The following is a 26,299-nucleotide window of genomic DNA, read 5'->3' as shown; positions in this document are numbered from 1 at the left end:
ATTAAATGAACAACCAGCGGCGAACAGCCGCGACCAAGGCACCTACGGCCTGTTGGTGCCCCACAAGTCAGAGCTGCAGGGCGTCCTCCGGAGAAAGGCACGCGCTTCGACGCGCCGTTCTGTGAGCGATGGGGTGTGCTTCTTTTTGTTTTTTCCGTCCAGGCGTTTTCTGAAATGCGCGCCGTCGACTCGCTGGCTTTTTTCGGATTCAGCAGCTCTCCGCAGGTCAAAGCGAATGCCCTCTGCTTACCAAAACCCCACATGTGATCTATTTTAACTCTCCAGCCCTCTCCCTGTTTCTCTCCCTTGTCGCCCCGCCTCTCTCACTCCTTCTTCCTTCCAAGCGGTTATTTATAGCGGCTTTTCAGATAAAAGTCCTGCCAGTCGGTGTCACTCCTCCTCCCGGCGAAATGAATGCTGATTTTTTCAAACGTTGAAAATGGGAAGAGTGAGTGAGGGGGAGAGAGCGTAATCGTGTGGAATCAGCGGAACGATGAGCAGGGGGAATAAATAGAGTCAGTAACAGACGCGTGAGGTCATTTTGTTTGTGAGGCTTAACTCTGACAAAACCCGGGATTTGTTACCTCCGAAGGAAATTATTATCTTCACCCGTTGATTTCCCAATTAATAAAACCGTGAAACACACCACAATGTACTTCAGGCCAAGCATCCATCTGTTTTACCCCGCTTCGGTACCAAGTTCTTCTGCGCAGTCACGACCTCCATCTCTTCAAGGGCCAAATGGGATACTGAATCTCTTCCACACGCTGCTTTTTCTGCTCAGAGGGGAAGGAGGGGGGGCCTTCAGCACACATTATAATCAGATGCTCGGTGTTTCCCTGAGGGTCACCTTGACACCCTTCAAACGCATTGCAGCACGGGCATGTTGTTCTTTCAGTCCCCACTCGGATCTTCAGCCCCCGGTGAACAACTAGAAATAAGTAGACTCTCCCACCTGTCACTGCCTCGTCCACGTCTCTGAAGATCATATTTGATCAAGTGGTAGTAAATCCTGAATGAAAAGCATCAAGTGCACCTCGCTCCCCGCCTTGGATGAATAATGCTGGTGTCAGTTTATCAGTTTCATTTTTTTATGGCATGTGTACTCATTCTATATATACGTATACTTTAAAATGTTTATGAAAACATTTGCAGTTTGAATTTCTTAGTGTGACTTTATGTCACACTCACACTAACTAATACACTTGTCTGTTTGTTGAATAACACTTAATGATGTCAGAAGCATCCATCACATTGACTCCCATTGGACTTATTCAGTCAGCAGCGGACATGTTTTTCTTGGTACATTTTTCTGTGGACATCAAACTGCTCAGCTTTTACCCCGTCCTTGTAAACAAGTCAGAACTCTAGATGATCCATTTGCAGACTGTATGGAAACGTAGCCATTAGGAGCTGCAATACAAAACTTCAGGGTGCCCGAACATGTCCCTGTGTGTTTATGTTTTCATGTCTGTGCAGTGTGTCATTTTCCATCGGTGGCTCCTGAAATTGCACTCCTCAGGGTCCGCGTTATATCCGGGTCGAAGGACAGACTCTGCCTCCAGAATCTCTCGCTCTGTCATCCACACACACGCACACACAGACTCACACTGTCAGATCACAACGAAGGGTGCAGGGCTCTCGCTCACTGCAGGAAGCAGTTCCTATAGGTGTTTCAGTGTTTCTGCAGTATGCAAGCCTTCGGCATGTTGAGGAGACAGGAGGCGACACAATGAAAGAGACCGGGATACGCTCTTGAAAAAGAAAATGAAATGGCGGTGTGAAAAAAATATGTTTTTCTTTTTGTTCTTTTGGTTATGTCATCTCAGTGGGAGAAACTTTCTTCAGGAAAGCCTGGTGATAAAGTGTAGTTCTTTCAGGTGCAGATGACAAAGCATGGCACTGCTCCACATACACTGCTTATGATCCGGATTCTTAACTCGCTCCAAGCAAGACTCCGGCCGGCTGACTATTCATTACTTTATTTCTTTATTTTTCCCTTCACTTTTCTTTTGCGAAGCAGACTGGTTTCTCAAAGCAGGTTCGCACTTACAGTGAAATATAATTGTATATCTGTAAAATCAAGCCCTTTTTACAAAGTTAGAGGTATCAAGTGCATAATGGATGCCATGTTTTAACAAGACATCATCAGATTAGCGTCACTGCTTTTGCAGTCACACAAAAAATGTTTGTAAAATGATAACGACAAAGTAATAGAACGTCTTTCTAGTCTTTGTCCTCCCCGTCTGCACTGGCTGATGAGTTTCCGCCTACAAGCAATTGATAGTCATAGAGTAGAACAAGGTGGCACTTCAGCTTGTATTAATGTTAACATATCACAACCAGCAGTGATGTGCTGAAATGGAATAACGGTGGACATTTGTACATCTGAAGAACACTAATGAATTGAATCTGTATCTTTTTAATCACTCATAATATATAAAATTGGTGTCATTTAGAAATTATTGAAGTTGAAAGAAGTTTTAAATAATCACTTGTTAAATGAAGATCACATTTATGTACTAAAGTGGTGTCTAATGATCACACATCTGGGATGATTTCTTTATTCTTATTCACATCAGGAGATTGTTGTAGATTCAAATGTTATAGTTTGTTGCTTTTAAAAAGCACCAAGTAATGTGCGCACATAACACACTTGTAAACTTTTACTTACAACCGCATGCAGAGGGATGCTGGATGTCTTCCTTCATAAGTACAAGTCCTTCCTTTTTTTTCCAGTTACCTCTGCGGCATGCGACGGAATAACGCGATGCCGGATGGTATAGGCTTATATAATAATGGTGTTTTGTCATTTCATCACACCTGTGCCGTGATTAAATGGCACAGAGGTCAATGTGTTATCTGCTTGTAACGACTTGGATACAGTTCGGTGCGCGCATCTATCTAATGTACACATCAGAACTTGTTTCCCAAGCAACCGAGAAAGCAACCTTCCAGACCCTGTCAGCCAGAAGATCAGTGCCACCACAGAGCTGAGGCTTTTTCAAAGTCGTCATCATCCACGGTGGCTTCTAACCTTACCAGATGGCCACCGGCCAGACCAGGCCGACAGATTACAAAAAGCCATTGATACGTTGCTGCCCACTCGGGCACATGTGCAGCGATGATGGTTTAACATAGGGTCGTTTTTTTCCCTTCCCTACTCTACTCGGCACTGAAGAAGATATGAAACATCTGGGATCATGGGAATCATCCCATTCATTGTATAGCAATTATCATCGCAGATGGACATTTATACCAACATTCATTCATGAAGATAGAAAGTCGAAATGAGTTGACAGGCGCAGGCTCCTTGCAGCTGGTTGTCAACATCACCACGGTTACAGAGACGCATCGTTTGTGTTTTGACAAGCTCTCGCTGACGACCGATTGAACGGGGAAGTCTGAATCTGTGTATGGCTTGCTAACTTTACCAAACCTGTGTTTCCAACTCCTCAGCGAGGAAAGGCGCTGTAGGATCGGCCTTGGACATGCGCGCTTCATCTTCAGTCTGGACGCGTGGGTCAGAATATTACCACTGAGGTAAAGGAGGTTCATCGTTAGACCCGTCTCAACATAATACATAACGTTTTTGACATTTTAATGGGTAATATTTTACGTTTCAGCATGAATGTAAGGACAATTTTTTACTTTTGCCTTGGGGATACAACAAGAGGCAGCCAGCTTTCAGGAAATATTTCAACCGTCTGTCACTTCCCACCGTATGACACCTTCAAACTGACAATTTTCAAAGCTTGCAAGTCGGTGAGCATCAACACAGCATGGCAATGACCCGCTCCTTCCCTTCTTCAAAGGCATCGCGGTCATCTCACTGCGGAGGGAACTGATTCAGTCGACGGTCTTGAGATGAGTACATGTTGTTTCCTTATGGCAGTAAATTCGTGCAGGTAGAATACAAAGGAGAAATGCTTTTTCTCCATCAGGCTTCCCGGCAGTTGCAATCAATTCTTTGTCATTGTGGAAAGAATAATTAAATGCTTGTCTTACTCCAGGACATCCTTGTTGTCTCATAAGGGATGAATGATTAAAGGGAATCAATAGCGTACAAATCACTCTATTGAAGTTATTTGCCATTAACATGGGCAGGAAAAAAATCCTCTTGATTACCAACATGGGGAATATTTGGACCTTGAGGTTGTTAGATAATGTGTGCAGAAAGGCCTTCCCCCTTCTGTCATTGAATAAGACAAACATAAACCTGAGTATGGTACGGTGCCTTCATGAATTTAAAGGTTTGTTGAATGTATTGCCTTACTGCCATCACTTCATGGTGGCACTAAGTACCTTGGACGGAGGTACTCAACATTTTTGTTTGCCTGCGTCATTATTGGATGCGTAGCGGTGTGGACATGTTTACACCAGGCGGCTCTGCTTTGTTGTTTGTGTTGAAGTGCAAAAGTCTCCACTGATAATGAGGTGTGTGGAGTGTTTTTGTTTGGTGTTTCTATTAAAGTGAGGAGTGTGGCGTGGGCAGAAGTTGGCGCCGCTGCCTCCCTCTTGCTCTTTTAGCTCCAACCAGCTGATATGTCGGAGCAAAAATAATGATCTGTTCTCTTGGATTTTACAGTTAAATGCTACCTATCTCTCTCACATACACACACACACACACACACACATACACATACACACAGACAGGATGGAGCTTGACATTTGTTGGAGCCACGCACATTAAGTAATACACAGTGGAGTTTCTAGTTTGAGCTAAAGGGAATTTGTTTGTCTCTTGTGGATTTCTACACGCGAGATCTGTGCGTCATCATCGAGGACGTCATCAAGCAGTTTGATTGTGACACAAGTTGACTTGAAGCAGTGCGTTGCATAAATCTGTCGTACTGATAACGATTTTCCCCGTAAAATGCGCTGTTTTGTGAGAATTTGAGGTAACACAGGAGGCCAAAACATGCAAATTGTTGAGGTGTGCTCTGATGAATCTCATCTACATTAAACAGCTTGACAAATCTGATAATACTATCTTTTGCGTGTGGAGACACAGTGGCAAAACGTCTTTGAGCAAAAGATGTCCACCACTCGGGTGTCCCGTCGTTGTAAGTCTAGAGACAGGCGGGAGGGAAATCAGAATGTGCACCTTTCCTTTCCCTCGCCCTCATTTTGTACATCAAAGATGTAATTTCTTGGCCGAATGCCACCAGAAATGCTTTCTCCGTGAGAACACGCAAGGGACGCCATTCAGCCTCAGCATAATGGCCCCTTCTTTGCTCAACAATTTGCTTTGAAAATAATAATTCAATTATGGCCGACGTAGTACATGAGTGGGCCGAAGACAGATGGGGGAGAACGTGTGTGCGTTAACGTCAGTGGATGCCGGCGAAGTGCAGTAACTCTGTTTTAAAGGGGGAATCAGTTGGGGACCTCAGAATGCATGCGTGGCTACTTACTCAACCTCAGTTAGCATGATGAGTAATTATTGACTTCAAAATCCCATAAAACTCACCAAAATCCCCATATATTAGTGTAAGAAGGCTGTGTTGATTTTTTTCACAATTGCTCTTTTTTCTTTTCTTTTTGTGCGTACAGCTGCACAATAGGAAATCTTACCCAATGGAAGGTATGAAACGTCTCTCGGTTACGTATGTAACCTTCGTTCCCTGAAGGGAACGAGACGCTGCGTAAAGACGCTGTGGGAACGCCCCTGCGTGACCGCGTCATGAAGCACGTGTGCACGTGTGAAATCTAACCAATGGCGAGCTGGTACATCATAGGCGGGGACGCCGGACCAGGGCGCTATAAAGGGACCCGAAGGGCAGGACCATTCATCTCTGGAAGGCCGAATCGAGTGCCACGGGCAGGCCGGGAGTATGGCAGAACGTTTACGCAGCGTCTCGTTCCCTTCAGGGAACGAAGATTACATACGTAACCGAGAGACGTTCCCTCTCAGGGAACTCGAGCTGCGTAAAGACGCTGTGGGAACCCTATACCCACTCACCATATGAGCAAGTGACCGTGGTGTGAAGTTTTTAAGACGCACACTCAGACGAGCACCTGTGCTCCAGGTGTAGCGTTAAGGCCAAGGTGGTAAAACCTCACGAACGTGTGGGGAGAGGACCAGCCTGCCGGCATTCAAACGTCTTGTAGCAATACTCTTCCCGACAACAGGGCTTTAGAAGCCGCCATACCCCTAGTAGAATGGGCCCGGACAGCCACAGTGTGGGCTGGACGGCCGATTCATAAGCAAGTGTGATGGCCTCAACCACCCGCTTGCTCATCCTCTGCTTAATTACCGGGCCGCCAGTGTTTAGGAGGCCCGAAACACACAAACAGCTGTTCGGAGAGCCTACACAGGGAGGTCCTGCGGACGTACAGGTCTAGGGCTCTGAATGGGCAGAGGAGGTTAAGCTTCGTCTGGTCCGACGCTTTCTCTTCTCAGGAGCGGGGGAGGACAGAAAGCCTGCAGCACAATAGGCCCGACCATAGCGGACGGGACCTTAGGAATGTAGCCGGGGGAAGGAAGAAGAACGCCTTCACCATACCGGGTGCAAATTCCAAGCACGATGGGGCTACCGAGAGAGAGTTGGAGATATGCAAGCCAGAGGGCTTGCATATCTCCAACTCTCTTGAGGGAAGAAATAGCAAGCAGGAAGGGGGTCTTAAGAGCCACATACTTCACTGCAACCTCCGCCACGAGCTCGAAGGGAGCAACGGAGAGACCCTCTAGTACGATAGCCCACGGGACTCTAGTGCTGGCTGCTGGCCTTAGCCTCAGGGTGCACGAAGGAAGCGGGATGCCAGCGGGTGTCTCCCCAGAGAACGCCCGTCTAGTGGGGCATGGGCTGCCGACAGGGCCGTCACATATACTTTGATGGTGGACGGGAATAAACCTGTGGCAAAACGCTCCTGCAGGAACTCCAGTACTGAACCGACTGGGCAGTTAACTGGGTCCAGCTGGCGTTGCCCACACCAAGTGGCAAAGCAGCTTCCATCTACCGGCGTACGCCTTCCTCGTGGCGGGGGCTCTGGAGTGGCGGATGGTTTCCACGACTTCGGTCGAGAGAGCGGCTCCTAGGAGGCAGGTCCCCTCGAGGGCCACGCCGACGGTTTCCATAGCTCGAGGCGAGGGTAAACAATGGACCCCGACGCCTGAGACAGCAGGTGCACCCTGATGGGGGTCTCCAACGGAGGGCCTGCGAGGAGCGACAAAAGGTCCGCGAACCATCTAGGGCTGGCCAGAGAGGGGCTACAAGCAGTAGGCCACCGTCCTGACGGACCTTCACCAGAATCCCATGGCGCTAGAATCAACCAGTCGTCTATATAGTTCAAAATGCGGATGCCCTGGAGACGCAATGGTGCCAGAGCAGCGTCCACGCATTTGGTAACATACGGGGTGAGAGGGCTAGGCCGAACGGAAGAGAATATTGGTAAGCTTTGTCCCCAAAAGCGAACCTCAGGAACATCCTGTCGTGGGAGGATGGAAAATAAGTGTCCTGGAGATCTACCGTGACAAACCAGTCCTCGGACCTGATCTGTGCCGCGATCTGTTTGAGAGTGAGCATCTTGAAGCTCAACTCCGCAACAGCGAGGTTCAAACGGTGGAGATCTAGTATCTCTTCTCCCTTTCGGACGCAAACCCTCATCCTCCTTTGGAACGGTGAAGTAGCGGCTGTAGTAGCCCGACTCTCTGTCTGGAGGGAGAACTCGTTCCGAGGCTCCCATCCGCAGCAGGGTCTGTACTTCTCACTCCGATATCCGCGCCTGCTGGAGGTCGACCAAAGTGGGTAGTACCCCCCGAAATTCGAGGTGGCCGCCACCTGAACTGGGTGGCGTAGCCTCTGTCGATTGTGCGTAGGACCCATTGAGATACATTGGGGCGGGCTCACCACTCTCCCAATAAGTCTCTCAGGAGCACCGGCCCCTCTGGACGTCTCGGGTCTACAGACACAGTGCCCTGTGCCCAGCCTCGACGAGGGGGTGCACGCAGCGCGACGCTCTCCTGCGCCAGGTAATGCGAGCTTAACGACGGCCGGGGACGCCCTCGAGCGGCTCCGCGGACGTGGCGCCGACGGGCTCTTACGAGGTAGCACCATCGTATGCAGGCAGGAAGCCGCCTGCACTGCCGCCAAGCCAGGGCCGCTTCCGCGGCCGGCATGCTAGCATAGCCATGTCGCTTAGCCTCCGCCACTGACGAATACAAAGCAACGCGCGGGTTGTAAACGCGAGCGGAGACCGGCGTGGACGTCCGGGAAGAAAGCCAAGCACCGGCGCGGAGGTACTCTACGGGAAGGCAGAAACCGTTCATGCAGCTTACCGGAAGCAGCAGGCTGTTGTTTACCTGCCGGCCAGCTGATATGGAACCTGTCAGCGGCTCGGTGAGGACCTCCAGCAGTTCTTCTTCTTTTCTTTTCTTTCGGCGGCAGCGGGGGAATGAGTCGCCTCGGCGTCAGCCTCCGCTGGAGAACGTGAGAGCGGCGTCTCGTCCGGGGTGGAGGAAGCCGCGGAGCGTGCCTCCGACGCCGGAAACGAGCGCCTGGATCCCGCGGTGAAGGGCCGGGAAAAGGCCTCAGTCGCCCCGGGATCCTCCGCGAGATCCATTTGTGATCCCCATAAAGACATCCGGCGCTCTGCCTCGGCACGAGCTGGACCGGAGCCGGGGGGAGCACGCCTCATCGAGCCGCTCCTCAGTGAAGAGCTCGACGGGAAAGACGAGACACACAATCTGCACAGCTCCCTCAAGGGCTAGCTGAGCGTGCTCCACGCCTAGGCAGACAACACACAGGCGTGTCGTCTGAGTCACTGCCCGTAATACAACGCGTGCAAGGGGGGACACACTGGACAATACCGCTCAGCCATTACTAGGTGGAAAAACTTCACTACCGCACTAGATGAAGGCACAGAGATGAATGGTCCTGCCCTTCGGGTCCCTTTATAGCGCCCTGGTCCGGCGTCCCCGCCTATGACGTACCAGCTCGCCATTGGTTAGATTTCACACGTGCTTCATGACGCGGTCACGCAGGGGCGTTCCCACAGCGTCTTTACGCAGCTCGAGTTCCCTGAGAGGGAACAGGAAATTCTATGGTTTCAACCAGTTCTTCACCATCTATTGTAGCGAAAGCGGTAATTGACGTTCTGGCTGACCATTAACGAAGAGCTCAGTGCAAACATGGAATGTTCTGCTGGCTTCCACCCCGCTGGGTCTCTGTTTCCAGAAGGAAATGAAAAATTATCCTCTTTGTAAAGCTATGTGCGTCCTTCTCGTCAATACCAAATCCATGTTTTGTTGATTGGGACGGGACACTGACACTGCTCAGAGCAAACAAACCACAATGTAAGTGATTCAGGAGCAACTTTATTTCTCAGCTGTCAGAGCGTGGAGGCCTGTTAGCGACAGTTACTGATAACATGCCGTTATAAGTGATTCTGGTTACACGCCGTCAGTCCAAAAAAAAATGTGACATGTACTGTTTACATGAGCAGCAGCGTGGCCTGTTTGTTCTATGAAACACATGTGATCATCTCTTTCTCACCATTAGTAGTCATTTTAGTCAAAACAAAGGCACTATAGCAGAGTTATGGGGTTCGGGACTGACGAGGTACCGCATGAAGCCAACCAACTAGTCATAAGGTAAACAAATAACTTATTTACACAAATTGTGGTCTTGATGGCGCATTCTTTTTTTTCTCCTAAAATAAGCATCTTCCTGCAGCTTTGTCCTCGTTTCATTTGGTTAGTAAAGCAAGGATGTAGATGGAGACCTCTGCTCCCGCTCGTTCCTTCCAGCCTTCCGCCGGGATGATGGTGAGAAAAGTGGCGGTTCCTGCGCAAATGTGCAGATGTGGTTTCTAATACCGGACTATTTTTTTCTGGCAATGCAGTTTTCTGTCAGAGCCGCCGGCAGCCCAGCCATTCTTTTTACTGAGGTAGAAATCACACACACAGACTCCCTCCACTCAGCGAGTGTGAGTGTTTGATGTTGAAATGGTCCACCCCAGCTTCCTGAGAGCCCCCTCATTGCAGCAGAAATGGACTAAATATCACACTCCACCTGGCTGCTCCGCCCGCCCGCCCCCCGTGTGCCGGCGCAAGTGTTCATGTAGATGTAGCCATGCATGTAGCAGTATGTTCTGAGATGGAGATTTTTCTGGAATACAAAATGGGGTCACAAATGAAAACTGCTGAACTGCGGTGATTTCTGAGCAGTTGATCTCACCCCGCTGCATGGCAGCACACGGCGAGGCCCTGACCACGGCCCGTAATGCTGGTGATTACAGAATCAGCGACTGGAATAGTTGTTCTCCATGGAAACGCACCATCAGATGTCACGGGGGTCTTTGGGAAGGGGTGCGAAACCAAAGAGACAGGAATAGCCTGAGGAAGATGTGGCACTTCTGCACAACACACACACACACTGGTTTTAAACAAAGCACATACACACATCCATGTGTAAAACTCTCCAGGCTGTAGGTCAGTTGGTGTCTGAGAGTAACATAATATTGTAGTTCACCTCTGCCTGAAGGTTGTTGCAACATCACAGCGAAGCTCTCTGTCCTCGTCGCTTCCGTCTGTCTCGTGCCATTCTATAGACGTGTGGCAGAAGAAAAGTTTAAAGTATCAAATCAGGTTTCATATTTTCATTAAAAAAATGTATATAATGTAAAAATATATACAGTACCAAAGTTTTGGACACACACTGGATTGAATGAGTTTGCCAAAGACGCATGTGACCACATTGTGAATGAAAATGTAATCAACTGTCTGTGAATTTATTTACCTAAGACTTGCAGAACTTCAGTAAAAATCAAAAGCAGGTATTTGAAGCTTGAAGAAACATCCTTAAGACATGTGTGTTTGCTCCCTGCTTTGGCTTTGGAAAGCCAAAGCAGGGAGCGTGGCGATATTGTGACATCTACATTCAGATAAAATGTCAGAGATGAAGTTAAGGTTTACACAACGCCTCATTCTGGGCCCACTCGTGTGCAGCAGAGCAACAATTAATGTCTCTCGGTTACGTAAAGCGCGCTGCTCTTTACCTTTTTGATGCCTGGATGAGTTCCGCCACATTAAGTTTAGTGTTGCTCTTGTCTGTGTCTGTTTGTGCGTGTTTGTATGCGTGCCTCCATTCATCAGTATGCAAGCCGACCGAGCAGCTGCCAAGAGCTTAGCAGGCTGTTGCTAGGCAATGCCGTTTAGAACACATCTTTCTCTGTGTGTTGGAAGCGGGGTTCGTCTCCTGGTTTCTTTCGGGATACCGGGGTTGGAAACCGGAGTGTTTGCCTTGTTTGTCCCGCACTGTATTTCCCCCTCCAAAGCGAGGCTTTGTGGGCGGGCGGCTGGTTTGTCCTCAGATGACTTCCTAAACAATTAGAATAGAATTAAGTGGTCATCCAGAGAGCTCGGTAATAAACGTGTGGCTTTGCCATCAGATGATTACTTTAAAGAGAATGTCAGTCAATGTGTGCAGAGGTGCCTGTATGTGTGCTTCATTTAACAACATGCATTTTTTTGTGTGGGAACACAAACACATCTCTGGTCTTCCGTCCTCTGTCACGGGTTGATGTAAGACAGCAGTTATTCAATCGATACCCGGGTTCTGCAGTGTCTTCCATTATCTACTCTTAGCACCCCGGGTCTGATAGGTGTTGGTATTAAGTCTGCGCCCTCCATTGTGCCAGTCAACATTATTTTTCCTTCTTATATGGAAATCATTTAACCAGCCAGAACCCACAGCAAATCAAAGGAAAAGGGCTCAGTGCAAAGCTTGATTGATGGGTGATGGGTGAGGAGTAAAATGCAATGACACTGCACTTCCTGCCCCGTGAGGAGGGACAGCGGCGCCATTTTTTGCAGGTATTTCTTAATATAAACAAAAGCATTGTAAATTAATTAATTTAAGTTGAAGCATTGCTGAAATTAGTTAATTATTATTATTTCTCCATGATAATGCAAAACTCCATAAAAGTCTGTCCAACAGCGGAGGACCATTTTCTCAATCGTTAACATGTCAGAGTCCGCCTGGTAAGACTGAGTTTATACAGTGGACCTGGGTGACCAAATGTGCGATGGCCTTTGATTCCTTAAATGAAGGGCTGATCCAGGGAAAAGCTGGATTATCCAACATAATCCAACAAAACCTTTCTTCCTTTTTTGTTTATTCCCATGGTAGTGCCCATGCTGTCTGTTAGTGCAGGGAGCTTAGTCAGTCATTATGGAACTAGATTCCTGTGAAAACATTAGCAGAGCCAGTGTTGAGGCCTCTGGGGCTGCTGTACGGCAGTGACAGATGGGGTCTTCAAGCCCATTGCCCAAATTCACACCCTGATTTAAGCATTGATCCTTCTGGCACCGCCACATCAGCAAGATTGTTTCGTTGCCCAGTCGGGGTTTATTGGCAGGCTAATGGCACTAATCTAACCTCAATCTGAATAGCGATACATGTGGATTGGCAGCTGGTGGCAGTTCTTGAGAACAGCGATTGAAGGCGAGTGGATAAGAGTATCCACAGCATCCTCACTTTGTCTGGAGGCCTTTTTGAAGTACGTATTGAGCACCTTACACATCACAAATCTGAAACAAGCCGTTTTCCAACTACCTTAAAAGGTTTGTGAGGTGGTGTAGGAGGATGGAGGAGAGTGTTGGGAGAGCATGAAGGGAGAAGTCTGCTTCTATCATTAAAACTCAAAAGAGCATTTTCGAATACACCCTCATCACACAGGGCGGAAATATAACGCTGGTAGAAGTTGGGAGGCCGGATGGAAAAAAACAGATGGGGAGATGGTAGATAAGTGGATGAGGGGAAATAAGAATAAAGAAGGGACATCAACAAGGGGGCGGCCGTGTACGTCCAGCCTCTCTCCTCGAGGGAGACGACTAGAGAGATGGACGCATGAATAGATGGAGGTGAAGGAGGACAGGTAGCGGGAAGCTGTGGGAGCGTCGGAGGGAGAGAGGGGTCATCGTCGTGATTAGTGGTCAGCCTCCTTGCAGCTTCTGGAGGCCAATTAGAAGGGAGGCGGGTGGAGGTGGGCACGGTGGAGGACTCCCCGCAGGCGAACGCACCAATTCACTCATCGCTACTGACACTGGGTTCACACAGTAATCAAAGCCCCCAGACCCACACACATACACACACACACAGTGCGATCAGTGCAGACACTCTTGTCTGGTCATCTTTTAAAAGTATTTTTTTAAGCTGACATCCACAGTACATCAAAGAACTGATGTTGCTCACTGTTACTAGTCACAGGAACTTCACACAAAATAAAATGACAACATTTTGTTGTGATAAAAAGTTAAATTGGATATTTTGATTGGAAGACTGCTCTTTTAGACATGAACATTTTTTTACTCCATTTTTTGGATTTTGATATAGTTCATTTGCATTTTGGAGTTTGATTGTTTTATTCTTTTCTCATTTAGCAACGTCATGTTATTTATGTCACAATCTGAATGTGAATCCTTTGACAGTTGCGTATCCAATGACCCATAGTCTTATCCAAAAATTATTTAGACTTGGATGACACAGCTGCCCAGTGCACACACAGACACAAAGACAATGAAAAGTACTCAGTACACATAGTAGTTAAAAGCTAAAAATATGAACGTTGCACATCTTAAAAGGAATACACCCACTTAATTACCATTTAGGTCACTCACTTTGCCTTGAATTCTTGCATGCGTCCACGGTGAATGAATGAATCAATGATTCGGACAAGTCATTAACGAGTTGTCGAGCCTTTGACTTTAATTAGTACAGCTATGCTATACGTTTCCTTCACATGTGCAAGTGAAATGCTGACAGTGTCTGGCTGCCGGAGAGCAGCAGTGCGACAAACACGCAGTAGAGAAGAAAAGAAAAGCATCAGCTCTCAGGTTGCTTTAAGCCCATTGGGTTCATTAAAATCTGTCCAGATGGGCCCAGTACTGATCTTTAGGCCCCCTGGAGACGTGCCTTAATGATGATTGGATATAGATCAATATAGATTTGTGCACTTAAAAATGTTACTGGTTTTACAGTCAAACCTGCTGCAGTTAGTTAGTGTTCCATATCATGACCTTGAGTTCATCACCACCCCTGCAGTGCTAATGAAGTTCCTTTTGAAGTGCAAACATCTCAGAAAGGGGACACACACCGACAAACAAACACACACTGAATAACAATCAGATGCCTCCATAAGTTCAGCTTGAATCTTTGAAACGGCTACATTTTTATCCAGCTACACGGTTTCCTGACTTCTTGGTGACTTACCATAACCGCTACTAGTCTAACCCTAAGAGTAAAATGTAATGAGATACGTTACGGGGGAATAGCAATAACAAAATCAAGTGCCCACAATGTGGCCGTGTAATCTGATTTACAGACTCTCACCAGAAAACAGGTAGGACACACACACATTAGCTGTCCCCTGAAAATTGCGTCAATTACCCGCAGCTGGAGATCAGATTATCTGCTGGTGAGCCAATCGGGGCTCACCAATGTCTTGACCAATAGGTGCTGCAGTGGTAGGTCCTCAGTGACAACTGGTCTTCTTCGGTAGGTTTCTGTGTTGCGTCTAAGGAGAAGGGAACAAGGGGCCAGTGCATATGCTGTAATGAATTTTGATGGCAATGTAATTGATTACACAGAATGACCCGAGCTAGTACGTATACATAATCACAGCCGTCACTTAAGCCTGCCCCGCCCCCTCTCCGTCCCCTCCTCCCAGCACACAGAAAGACGCAGCCAACCTGAAACACCAGCATGTCTTCACAAGTCATCTAAACTGACGCTCTCCTTAATCTGTGTGCTCGAGGCATTGTGTGTGCGCTTCAGAAATTAATTCCATTCTTGCACTTTCCCCAACTCTGCAGTGTTTTAAATACAGATGCTTGACATGAAGCTTGACCTCACCCATCAGTATGAGGAGCAGAATATTCACTCCTTTAGTTGTGATGCCAGCTGCTGATTCCAGCCCTGGGAACAACATTAAAGGGACAGAAATTTTGCCGCAAAATTAAAAAGTGAATTTGTGTCCCTCAGTCTCATGCAATAAATTGAATGGGGCTCGAGCCTTAATAATTGTTTCAAATTGATCCCCGTAATCGTCCTTTAGAGTGCTGTGTAAAGATACACATTTAGATTGTCCGCCCACTACACTCTCATTCATTGACCAACTATTTAAGTACTTTACTCAGCCAACAGCTGCCTACGCAGCAAAGAACCCCCCACACACCAAAAAATATATCATTTAGAAATAGTTATAATATCAGCAGAGATGGAAATAATAGGTTGCTAATAGTTTAGCTTCTGTCAACCGCAAAGCCAAAGGATCACATCTGCTGCTGAAGTTAGCTGAGCGCTGAACTCTGCGCCCTCCATCTGTGAGCCGCTTCGCTGGTATCGCATTTTACCAAATTGAAAGTCGGAGCCATGCTCCTTCGCTCTAGGCCGCCATGAGCACAGCGAGGAGACGTTTTTCTGATGTATAACTTCATCCCACCACTGTCGGGCGGCTGGTCTGCAGCCTCTCCCTTGTTTTGCCTCGGGCTACAACACCGTGACGTCGGCAGGTGCGGCACAGTGGCAGAGAGAAACATTCAAGTCTGGTAATATCTGGTTTTCCCCATGTGAATCTTAATTGCATCCTACACTGTATTTTTGTGGGTGATATTTGTGAAGTTGTTCCCTGAACTTTGCCCTTTTCACATGCCAGGCATCATAATAGTAATTTTTCATGCTCAGGTTCTTTACATCTGAAGACTCCTTAACCCCCAAGAATTCAGCTGAACCGGTGAACCTACCTGCTGCTGATTAATGGAGCGCGTTTGAAAAAGGGCAATCAAAGCAGCCATTAGATACTTTGTGAAAACACTAAATGAGACAATACAACGGCAACAAATCTAGTTTAACTGGTACTCTGTTGCTGCAAACCTCTTGAACCATTTTAAAACCGCGGGGAGAGCGTTGGAGAGGCGCACAGAGCACATTTCAACCACCAATTTGACCACTTAGATTGCAAGTGTGATGCCGGCCTGTGTTTTAATGTATGAATTGTGTCAATGCCTCCATTTGTGGAGGTCATAACATCAAAGAACACATTGGTGCTGTCACGTAATAGAGAGACAGGAAGACAAGAAACCCCATCCATCTGTCTCTGTCGTAAATCCCTTCAATTTAAATTCTCCACCAATGTGCTAAAGCAACCAGGCAACCCACTGGGTGACAGCATCGCATTAATGACTGTAATCGATCAGCCTTTCATAAACCAACACACTCTTTGCATTGCAGCATTCCCTTTTTCCAACATTGTGAGGGAGGAGTATTTCATGCTGCACGTACGGCACGTTTGATGTTTTTCCAACGGACGCCTCGCACTCTTTCAAGTGTTTAAAAGCATCCTAGATGACAGATGTCCCACCAGGCTGAGCTCATTCAACTTCCCTCCTTAGACAAATCCTGCAAGTGGGGGGACTTTTTTTTGCTTAGTCTATATTTAGACCAGAGCCTTTTTTTCCCATTGCCACTCCCATGGAGATCTAAGAACCGGTACATAGAGCCATCTCCGAAGACAGAGAGACGCATAGATGGAGAAAGTTTGGGATTCAAACCCCCCTCTCTTGAGAATCAAAGGGAGATGTTGATGGATACTGAACACACAAAGTACAGGAAGAGAGATGGAGAAGAGAAAGTAAAGAGAGGCTGTGTTTTATTCCAGCTCTAGTAAATGAACCGCCTTTTCCGAATACAGGCTGTGGTCATACGTGCAATATTCTAAGTTGTGCTAGTAAGTGCAGAATGCTCTTTTTTTATCCACATGGGTCAACACATATTTTGTTATGAACACTGCCACTCTTATTTTGAAAAGAGTATATCCTCCCTGAAACGTACTGTCCCAGGATGCAAAGGACGTGTTGAGCAGGACTGTTTAGTGTCGCCTTTTGCACTAAAGCCGATTAGCTAATGTTATTTCTGTGATAAACAGTGAGGTGGTTATTTATTTATTATTATTCAGGTGTTACCAAGCTGATTTAAAGAAGTGATTTTGAATAAATAGATAGCCAACAAATCCCCAAAGGTCTCCATTGAAGGCTCAGTCGGAGACATAAAAAAGGGATTGTGGACCTATTTTCTGTAACTGAAACGGCACGATCATGTGTGGCTCAAGATGAAGTTGGGGCTGTGGGAGACGTTTGCAGGGACTAGGGTCAGCATCAGGAATGAAATGTGAGGAGCTTATTATCCAATTATAATAAAAAAACTACCACCACACTGGCGTTTTTCGATGTGACTGAGGATTGTTAGAGATTTTACCAATGTAATGAATTGAATGTTTATTCCTCTCTCTCTCTGCCTCCCAGTGGTCAGCAGGCCTTTCTGTTGGAGAACGTTCCCTGTAACGACGCCAGTTGTTATCACGCTGGGAGGATGTTCCAGATCCTCTGGGACCAGTCGGATTTGGGAGCCATCCAAAATGCCGTCATGGCAACGTTCTTTGACATCTATGAGGACGTGAGTGGTTTGTGTTGAGTTGATGTTCAAAGACGTACGACACCGCCTTTTCTCTCCTCCCCTCCATTTCTCCACACCTCTTACCTACTCTTTCTCTCCTCTAAATGTCCCACAGCTTTTGTCCGTCGACATGCTGTGGCACCAGTGTCATTGTAGATTGTTGACAATGTCTCCAGTATTAAATGCGTTTATGCCAAAGGGAGAAGAAAATTAATAAATCTCAGAGAATACACAAGAATATTTGCAGAGAAGTGGATTATGTGTAAAGCTTTGACGTCAACACAATGGCGAATGATGAAGTTTATTCTTTAAATGCTCAGAAGTATTATTCCAGCCTCGGACAGCTTTGTTTCTAATCAGTAATGTATTTTAAAGCCCATTGTTCAGCTCTTGTGCGATCATACTTTACTCCATCATTTCCAGCTTTGTATTTACAAGACAACGCACCATAATTTAGCCTTTTTTTCTCCTTTTTACAAGTGTCTTTTCCAATTATTTATTATATTAGAATATTATCATATTATTATATGTTTCTGTCCATGGTAACAATGGAGAGGCCTTTTCTTTTTATAAATGATGCATCGGTGCAGAGTTACAATGCATACTAAAAAATATATATATATATATTGATTCTAATTAAGGGGACAAACTACATTTTATATTTAATAGAATAGAAGCAAGTTGACCATAGCTGGACTAAATGGATATTACTGTGTTTTAATTGTAATAAATGAATCAATGGCGGCAACATCATGATGCTGATGTGTAAAAGGTCTGACTTCCAGCTCTGTCAGGTCTGTCCACAAGACGACGACGAAAACTTAAGTTGAAATGAGTCAAAAATATGCTATGCTAACAGTGTAGCTGCTCCATCAACAGTCAAAATAATGCCATGCGAGCAGAAGCACGGCAGCGCCCTTGTTTAGTCACGCACATTCATACCCATCTGATGCGACGGTCTCTGCACAGTCAGGGGTTACAATGATATTTTACCTCCATCTCTGGTTCAGCGACGTCGGCAGAATCCCACCGCTGACGGGCTTTCCCACAACACGACCTTATGCAAATTTCTCCAGCCAGTGGATTAGCCTCTGTGCATTATAATAAATTATCTCACTTGTCCGTTGTGAACACACCATTACACACGGCTACACCCAGAATGTGCGAGTGCAAACTGCACCAATGCTGCAATTGCAGCCTGCCGCGCGTGCCCCTTCTTATCGGAATTAATTATTACTGCTAATGCAGCCTGTCTGTTAAGATTCAGCCTGCTCTCTCTGTTTGTGAGGGAATGTACCAATGGGAGAGAGCGATGGAGAGAGAGGCACAAAGTGATGAGAAGGAACAAAGGGATGAATAAAGAGATGATGAGATAATTTCCAATCAGTGTGTTAGAGGAATAATAATGTACATCAGAAGACACACACACACACACCAGGCTTCCGTTGTCCCTCATCTGTGTGCCTGTCTTCCTTTTCAGGGTATATTAGACATGCTGGTTCTAAGCAAAGCAGAGGACAAACACGACTTGATCATCCACGCTTTGAAGAACAATTACGAGGCGGATGCCTACTTCGTTAAAGTGATGGGTGAGTGACTGAATCGCCGAGTTCCTTTCTCCTCTCAACACGCCTAAACCAGTTTCCCCCCCCTGCCTCCTTCTGTCTACTCCTTCACATATCACAATAGTGGAAATACAACTGAAGTTTTATTATTAATATGGTTTAGTGTATTTTTTTTTCTTCTTTAGCATAGCGGTTCCCCTCAGACCAATTAGAAAGCACTGAACACTGAGCAGCTCTTTTCCCAAGGCATAGAAACCAGATGGCCGCAACTATTATCCGGCATGTTTTTTCGATTCCTAGCCTCGAGCTGCTCAGTCGAAGGAGAACGGGGGGTCTCGTCTGAGCTTTTGGTTCTATTTCAACCTGCATTAATACAGTCAGTCCTCCTTCCCCGGGTCTCCACTTTAAGCTCGTATATTATTCTCAACTGTAAGTAGAGCTCACGGTCTACCTGCCCCGTTCATGGCGCGAGAGTGGAAGCAGAATAATGGTTGGTAAAATTGAAATTGATTATATTTTACTTGCTCAAAAGTGCACATAATAAAAGTCACACATATTGTAGTGGAAGTGCAAACCCCATTGTTTTTGCAGTCTCACTGCCTTGTTTGTGCCAGTGTCGCTTTTGTTTGCTTTTATGGATTATGTGTGCTTCAGTTTTTTAATGTTTTACTTCTGTTTCACACTGTGTAGCTATAAATCCTGGATGGGGAGTCAGACAGGCACCTTTGCGGCATGTCAGGCTCCTCCCTCTCTCCACATGTAACCTGTCACTTTCCACTTTTGACTGCCTGATGAAGGTGTCAGAAATGCCAGAAAAATACGCTGAAATGTTCGATGATTCAGGGGAGTTAGCACACACCGTTGGTGCAATATACTGCATTTCCCTCGCACTTTAAAGCCCGTATACACAAAGTGCATCTGGCTAGAAGCAAGCGGAGCTTCAATACCTGAGTGCGATTTTGTTTTCTATTTTTGGCTCGCTGCTTTTTCGTCTCAGTTAATAGAAGCATTTTTTCGTCTTCCTTATTGGCAGAGTGTTTGAGTAAAATTCAAGACGCTGTCTTTTGAAGTCAAAATGTTGGCACAGCGTTAGTACCTAGTGACATTTGAGGAAAGCAAAAATAGTCCCGCTCAAGGGTGGGCCTTTGCACAGTCTAATCTGTCACTCTCTGCTCATTAGTAGGACAAGGAGCATTGTTCATCCCATTCTGTTGCAGAGCAGTTGGCGCACATTTGTTGTTTTTTGGAAGAGGGGGGAGGGGGAATTACATAAATCATCACAATGCCTTTGTGAAGCACACTTACAGTATGTAATCATTATTAGTATTACATATACACACACATTTATACTGGGTAATACACACCGCCTCCAAATTGTTAAGCTTCAAACTGAGAATGAAGAAAATCAAAAGCCGACTGAGAAAAATAAGCAGAAGCAAACACTCTCGGCTTCACAATAATGTATTCATTCAATTGAATTGATTACAATAGAAAGACTGTGACAGCATAGTAAAATCCTATTTAGTATTTAGTCGGTATGTATGTTCAATGTCCATTTTAATAGCAATTCCAGGATTGTGTTCCCCACGCCGAACTTTGATGGCTGATGCTACAACACACAAAGTGAGTTCCAGTCTGCAGTTAACATTAGATGAGAGCTGTCTGCAGTGTGGCACCCAGTGGTCAGACAGGAGGACTTTCAGTAAAGTAAGCAGCTCGTCACCGTGGAGAATGATTTATCAGTTAACACATATTTCTCATTCGGCTGAAACAAGCTGGTTTTGTGATGATGCTCAATAGTACTCATTGAGTTTAAAGACCCTGCCTTCTCCTGCAGGGTTTCTTAGTCATTGGCTCATTAAATCTTTTCTCAGGTTGAAGAGGAGCAGTGTGATGTAGGGTTCAGATCATATCCTTTGTCCATATATAACCAATGCTTCCCATGTTGTTTTTCGTTATGCACGTCTTGACTCGGTGCAGCACATCAAAGAAAACACACGGATACACCCACACCGAAAGCACCCTCTTCCCTCCTCCTTTATTCGACATCAGTCATGATGACAACGTTTGGTTCGTGTATTTGTTGTCGCGTTTGCTAAATCTAGCCGAGTGCAGACTAACAAAATGAAAATGTATCTGTCAAGTGTTACACCTTGTCAACTTTTCATTCCCCTCCCCTGTGAATGCCAGCTCAAATGCATCTCAATAGCCTCGCACGACAGCCTCTCCCCCCCTCCTCCGAGGGGGAATTAGTTTACTTTCTGTTCTTTTGGGGCGTCTCTGATAGCATTACACAGTAATAAGTGCAGCTGAGCGGGGGAACTCCATGTTCAGAGTGACGCGCTCTGTCAGCCAGCGGTGGGTCTATGCAGGCAGCCCATCCAGACGGAGTCCTGTCTTCTCAAGATGACACCGCTTAGGCCTCCCCGGGGCCTTATTGAACCAACACTCGCAGAAGGATTGACTGTGTCCGACCCGCTGTATGTGTGTCTGTGTCTCTGTGTGTTTGTGAGTGGTGGCTAAGGTCCCAGGATGCAGCCAGAGGTCCCGATCCATCTCAGGGCGGCTTCGCCTCTCAGCCTGCCAGACAACCTGTTCTTTTTTTTCTTTTTTTTTGATGACCTGAACCCGCACCTGACATCTCATCCTCCCATATGCGCCCGACATGCAGCAGTTCAAGGACGAGCTCGTTCCATCAAGGCCTGTGCGCCTTTTTCCATAGGTGTATATTTACATTTCTGAGCAGGTTAGAGGGTTGTAGCTGCACAGCTGCAGGCTAACGATTGGCAGCCAGGACGCTGTCGGGCAGAGATGCTCACAAGTCTCTGAGCTAGAGTCCAAGTCAAGTCTCAAGTCTCTGAGCTAGAGGTGAAGTCAAGTCTCAAGTCTCTTGTGGTTATAATAAGTGTTGCCACACGTACAGCGACCCATCCAGGCTGCTTAGAACACTGCATAGCTATATATAAGAAATTCAAAGCATGTAATATGTTATTATGACTGCTTTATCTATTAGGCTAATAGATAAAGCAGTCATTATAACACTAAAGCAGTCATAATACTGTATGCTAATAGTATTACTATAGTAATACTAATATTATTTTTTTTGTGGTTTTTCCCATAAAATGAAAATACGAAGCGTAGCCCCTAAACTGGAAGTACGTAGATTTTCACAGTAAGAATCGACGCAACCGTCTGTAATGACAGGAGGAAAAAAGTTCATTAACGGATATAAATATATAATCCTGGTCCGACGGGATGTGTTAGCAGCAGTAGTTGACTACACTCGCTGCTCTTGGCTCTGATATTTATTGTCCACGTATTGTTTTGCTTCAGTGAGCCGAGCAGAGACAGTTTAAGGAGATCGCAGAGTAAACGGTCTGCCACTGGAGTGCATACGTCCCGACGGCCGAACCGCCGGCCGGACCGCCAGCCACGTAGGCATGTAACGGAGGGAGGGGTATAGCGAGCTCATCAGATGTTTCCTAAAATTAAACATTGTTCACGAGTCCCAAAGCTCGAGTCTGAAGTCTTCAGAGGACGAGTCTCAGGTCAAGTCTGAAGTCACTGTGTGTGCGACTTAAGTCGCACTCGAGTCCGAGTCTCAAACTCGAGTCCCCATCTCTGCTGTCGGGTAAAGAAAAATAAAATAATCAGCAACGCTGATGTGTTGCTTTTTTGGTTTTATTCTGACCACATGCAGGTGTTGTGAAGTGGTGGACCTCTTCGGTTCACACTGACGAATCGCATCAACAGATTTTTTTGCTTTTTATTCAATCCCCATCATCGAGGAGACATACACATAACACAATTATTGTTACCTTTTTTTAAGGACCATAGAAAGGACACGCATCCACTTACTCAAAGCTAAGTGGTGCCACTTTGAGCCGAAGGAGGCGATGAGGTTTGCAGGGTGGACAGATGGATGGATGATTACTGCTGAAGAGACGCGAGAAATCATAAACTCCATCTCCAAATAGAGATCAGGAGGGTGGGTGGGTGCGTGTGTGTGTGTGTGTGTGCGTGTGCGTGTGTGTGTGTGAGAGAGAGGAGGAGAGCGCGTGACAGGCAGAACTGTATGAGTTGATTAGTTTCCTGCTCATTTATAGGATGCAGATTAGCTGCATTGAGAAACATCTGGGAGCCTTTCTCAGGCCCAAATACCCCCCCCCCCCCCCCCTCTCTCTCTCCTCCACCAAATCCAGCTCTTTCCACTTTCCTCTCCTCTCTTGTTTGCCCAACGCCTCCTCGTTCATGGCCTTATTTGTATCCCCCCCCGCCCTCCCCCCCTTGTTTTTTCACTCACCCCTCTCTCCGGCAACTTGTCTTCTTGTTTCCTGTCCCCCTCTCTGCCTGTCAGTCAGCAGCGCTGCCTTTTATTCCCTCCTTTCATGTCATTCAAACGCCAACGAGGAGATTTTGCACGATGTGTCTCAGCGTGCCGCCGTCGTCCGGAGGAGGATTTGCCTGCAGGCTGTGTACTCAGTGCGGTGTGAACACTCTTTTCAATCTCTGCTGTGGTGGCGCACAAAGGCGGCTGAGTGGGAGCACCTGCTCCCGTGTTTGTCAAAATAGCACCAGCTCATGTTGACAGTTGATGTCGTAATGGCTCTGCCTGCAAATATGACAACAAGCCGGCTGTATAGCGAAGCATACGACATCTCCTTTATTGCCTACTAGGGGCAGTAGTTGAGATTTGTAGTGTCTTATGTTCCCACCTCTGGTTCAAACGCCAGGATACAGGACTCCCATTGCACATCCTGATCAAAAGGGAGTATACCAGCAGCAGTGGTGAGATCATTGTGAAAGCAATCCGTTCAGAAGGAGACCTATGAGGTCATTTGGGTCTTTGGAGGGCCAACCAACCCTCAGACTGTGATTTGAGACAACACAGTCTGTCTTTGTCACTACAAGCCATTCTGATTAGAATCCCCTTCTTATGTCACATGCAGGCTGGTGGGGAAATTACACTGGTATTATTAATGCTATTATACACTAGTATTTATACGTAGCATTTAAAAACGTTGTATTAGAAACCCGGAATAACTATGAACCTGAAAATGAACATGATATGGCTTCTTTATGTTTTTTTGAGTTCTATAGTATTAGTCTTGATCTGATTGAGTTTGAAGGAAGCGAGAGAGAGCCTATGGGAAGCGCATTAGAAGATGAAATCAAAAAGAACAACTACTTTTGAATCCGTGGCCATTGTTAATGCTCCTAACCCACGTAAGGTCCCGCTCAGAGGGGAGGTTGGTGGTCTGGGTTTGAAGGGCTAACGAGTGCTGCAGGTTAGTCTGTTGTCTTTTACAGCTGTGGCAAAAGTGTCAAAAGTACCCCAAAGTAAAGGGTCATTTGGGTGATTCTGGTTTGTTTTTAGTAGACATTACATTTCATGTGTCATTTTCCAGTGTAGTTTTTGAACAGCACATTTGATCATACCATGTAATGTGCTGCCAACCAAAATACGTTTTCTCTAGACAGCTAGCCTCTTTGAGGATGTCACTTGATTCTTATTGATATGGCTAATTAACGTGGCGGTCACATTGCATTTGTGGTATTCCTCCAAAAGTGAAACCATGTTGAAGCCACTGCCAGCTGTTCGGGGACACAGAGCTGCAACAACACTATAATGATGTTACCCAAAGTGAGCAGGTGGCAGGGGGGGAGCTCCCTCCGGGATTTGAAACCTCCCGGCAGGACACTGCTTTGTCTTACTTATACTTCGACCAGACACGACCACAGCCATTAAAGTATGTATGTAGGGACATTTTCAGTCAGGCACACATAGGAAACCACTTTCTCATGAGTCATTTGATAAGAAACAGTTAAAGGTCCTTTTTTTAACGTAAAGATTTCATAGTAATACCCAAATGTTTGTGCTATTTACCAGACAGTTGAGCATAGGGGGGGGGATGTTGTGCCCATGCGTGTCCCTGCAGCTACCGAAGCAGCCTGAGGACAATGAGAAGTGATGAGCATCTCAGAGCTAGCGGCGCTCAGCTATCAGACTGTTGTGTGCCGCTTGGCTCTCGCTGACTTGCACTTGTAGCCACTAGCGCTGACATGGCACGTCATGTTCCCCCCGTCAAGGTCTGCTCATCGCATTTTGCTCTTAATGCATGTGTGTGTGGTGATCAAAGATCAGGACTGGTGCGAACTGTAACGGTTCCATGTTTGTAACAAGCATAAGAGACACTATGTACAAAATGTGTGCTGCTGCACACGGTTCAATTCCAAACAATTCAATTTCAGATTGAGGCTATGAATTTTATGGTGTTTATATCAACTTTACCAATGTGCATCAGATTTATTGATTATGTTGCACCAGCTGCGATGTAGGTATTCTCCTTTCTCCACGTGAGCCTCTTAATGCACTGTGTCCCTGGACCAGCCCACTTTCCAGGTCTCAGTTAGTTATATTTCTATCTCAGTGCATATTTTCACGGGAGAGCTGTGCAAGATGCATTCACAAATACTTGGGTGTAGTTTGGGACCAAAAGAAAGCGGCGTTTGAAAAATTGATCAGGTCCAAGCAAGGGAGCCAGAGGTGTGGGGAAGGGGCAATAGGCTTTAGATTTGTCCTCACGTACTTGTGTACCGTTATCACATTATTTTGTAATATTTTTTGACAGTTGATGAAGAAGAAACTTAAATCCGGTTTTCATTATTGCCAAGAGGTCAAGCTTTTGCCTGATGATCGTCACAAAGTCAAATTAAATGGTTGCTTGTGCATGTGCTTAAAATAACACCTGGCACCTCATTCATATTTCATGTAAACACATCAGCCCCTAACAACACCTCAAACATCTAAAATGCATTCATCCAAACCTGGCTGGCTGTACCGGCTCCCGGTGTTTTAGCATTTAATATAAGACCATCCATCGGAGGAGTCTGGGTTTTAACAGGTACGTTTGCAATGGACTCTTGTCCCAAACCGTTATGGAACATTAATTCACCAGAACTGGCACAGAGTAAGCGAAGTAACACTGAAGCAGTCTACCGCTCAGTGGTGAGGAATGACCTGGTTCCTTGTGTCCCGGGTCACAAACTGGCAGCACAGCCACAGATTAAGAGCAGCCCTCTCGATAGTTGCAGACAATGCACTTTTATTCAAAGTAATTGTTCTACCCATGAATTAAATCTTAATCATTTCTGACCACTTAGGTAAATAAAAGCCATAAACACAAATGCAAAACCAGCTTCTGGATGCTTCCACCTTTACCTGTGACATGGTGTGGGTGATATTTTTTCATTTGGACGTAAAGCGGCTCTCACCTT

The 26,299-nt window shown here is 46.1% G+C and overlaps 1 protein-coding gene across 1 annotated transcript in view; it reads left to right on the top strand.

Annotated features, from left to right (window-relative positions):
• itfg1 (integrin alpha FG-GAP repeat containing 1) overlaps positions 1-26,299 on the top strand; it is a 100,899-nt gene that overhangs the window by 49,460 nt on the left and 25,140 nt on the right. Inside the window, exons 11-12 of the mRNA XM_037483738.2 lie at positions 17,306-17,456; positions 18,937-19,045. Of these exons, the coding sequence (XP_037339635.2) occupies positions 17,306-17,456; positions 18,937-19,045 (260 nt within the window). The remainder of the gene's footprint in view (positions 1-17,305; positions 17,457-18,936; positions 19,046-26,299) is intronic.

Source organism: Pungitius pungitius, chromosome 4, assembly GCF_949316345.1.
Source record: "Pungitius pungitius chromosome 4, fPunPun2.1, whole genome shotgun sequence".
NCBI classification, from domain to species: domain Eukaryota; kingdom Metazoa; phylum Chordata; class Actinopteri; order Perciformes; family Gasterosteidae; genus Pungitius; species Pungitius pungitius.
The sequence above is the reverse complement of the archived record's forward strand: the minus strand, read 5'-3'. Positions and strand labels throughout refer to the sequence as shown.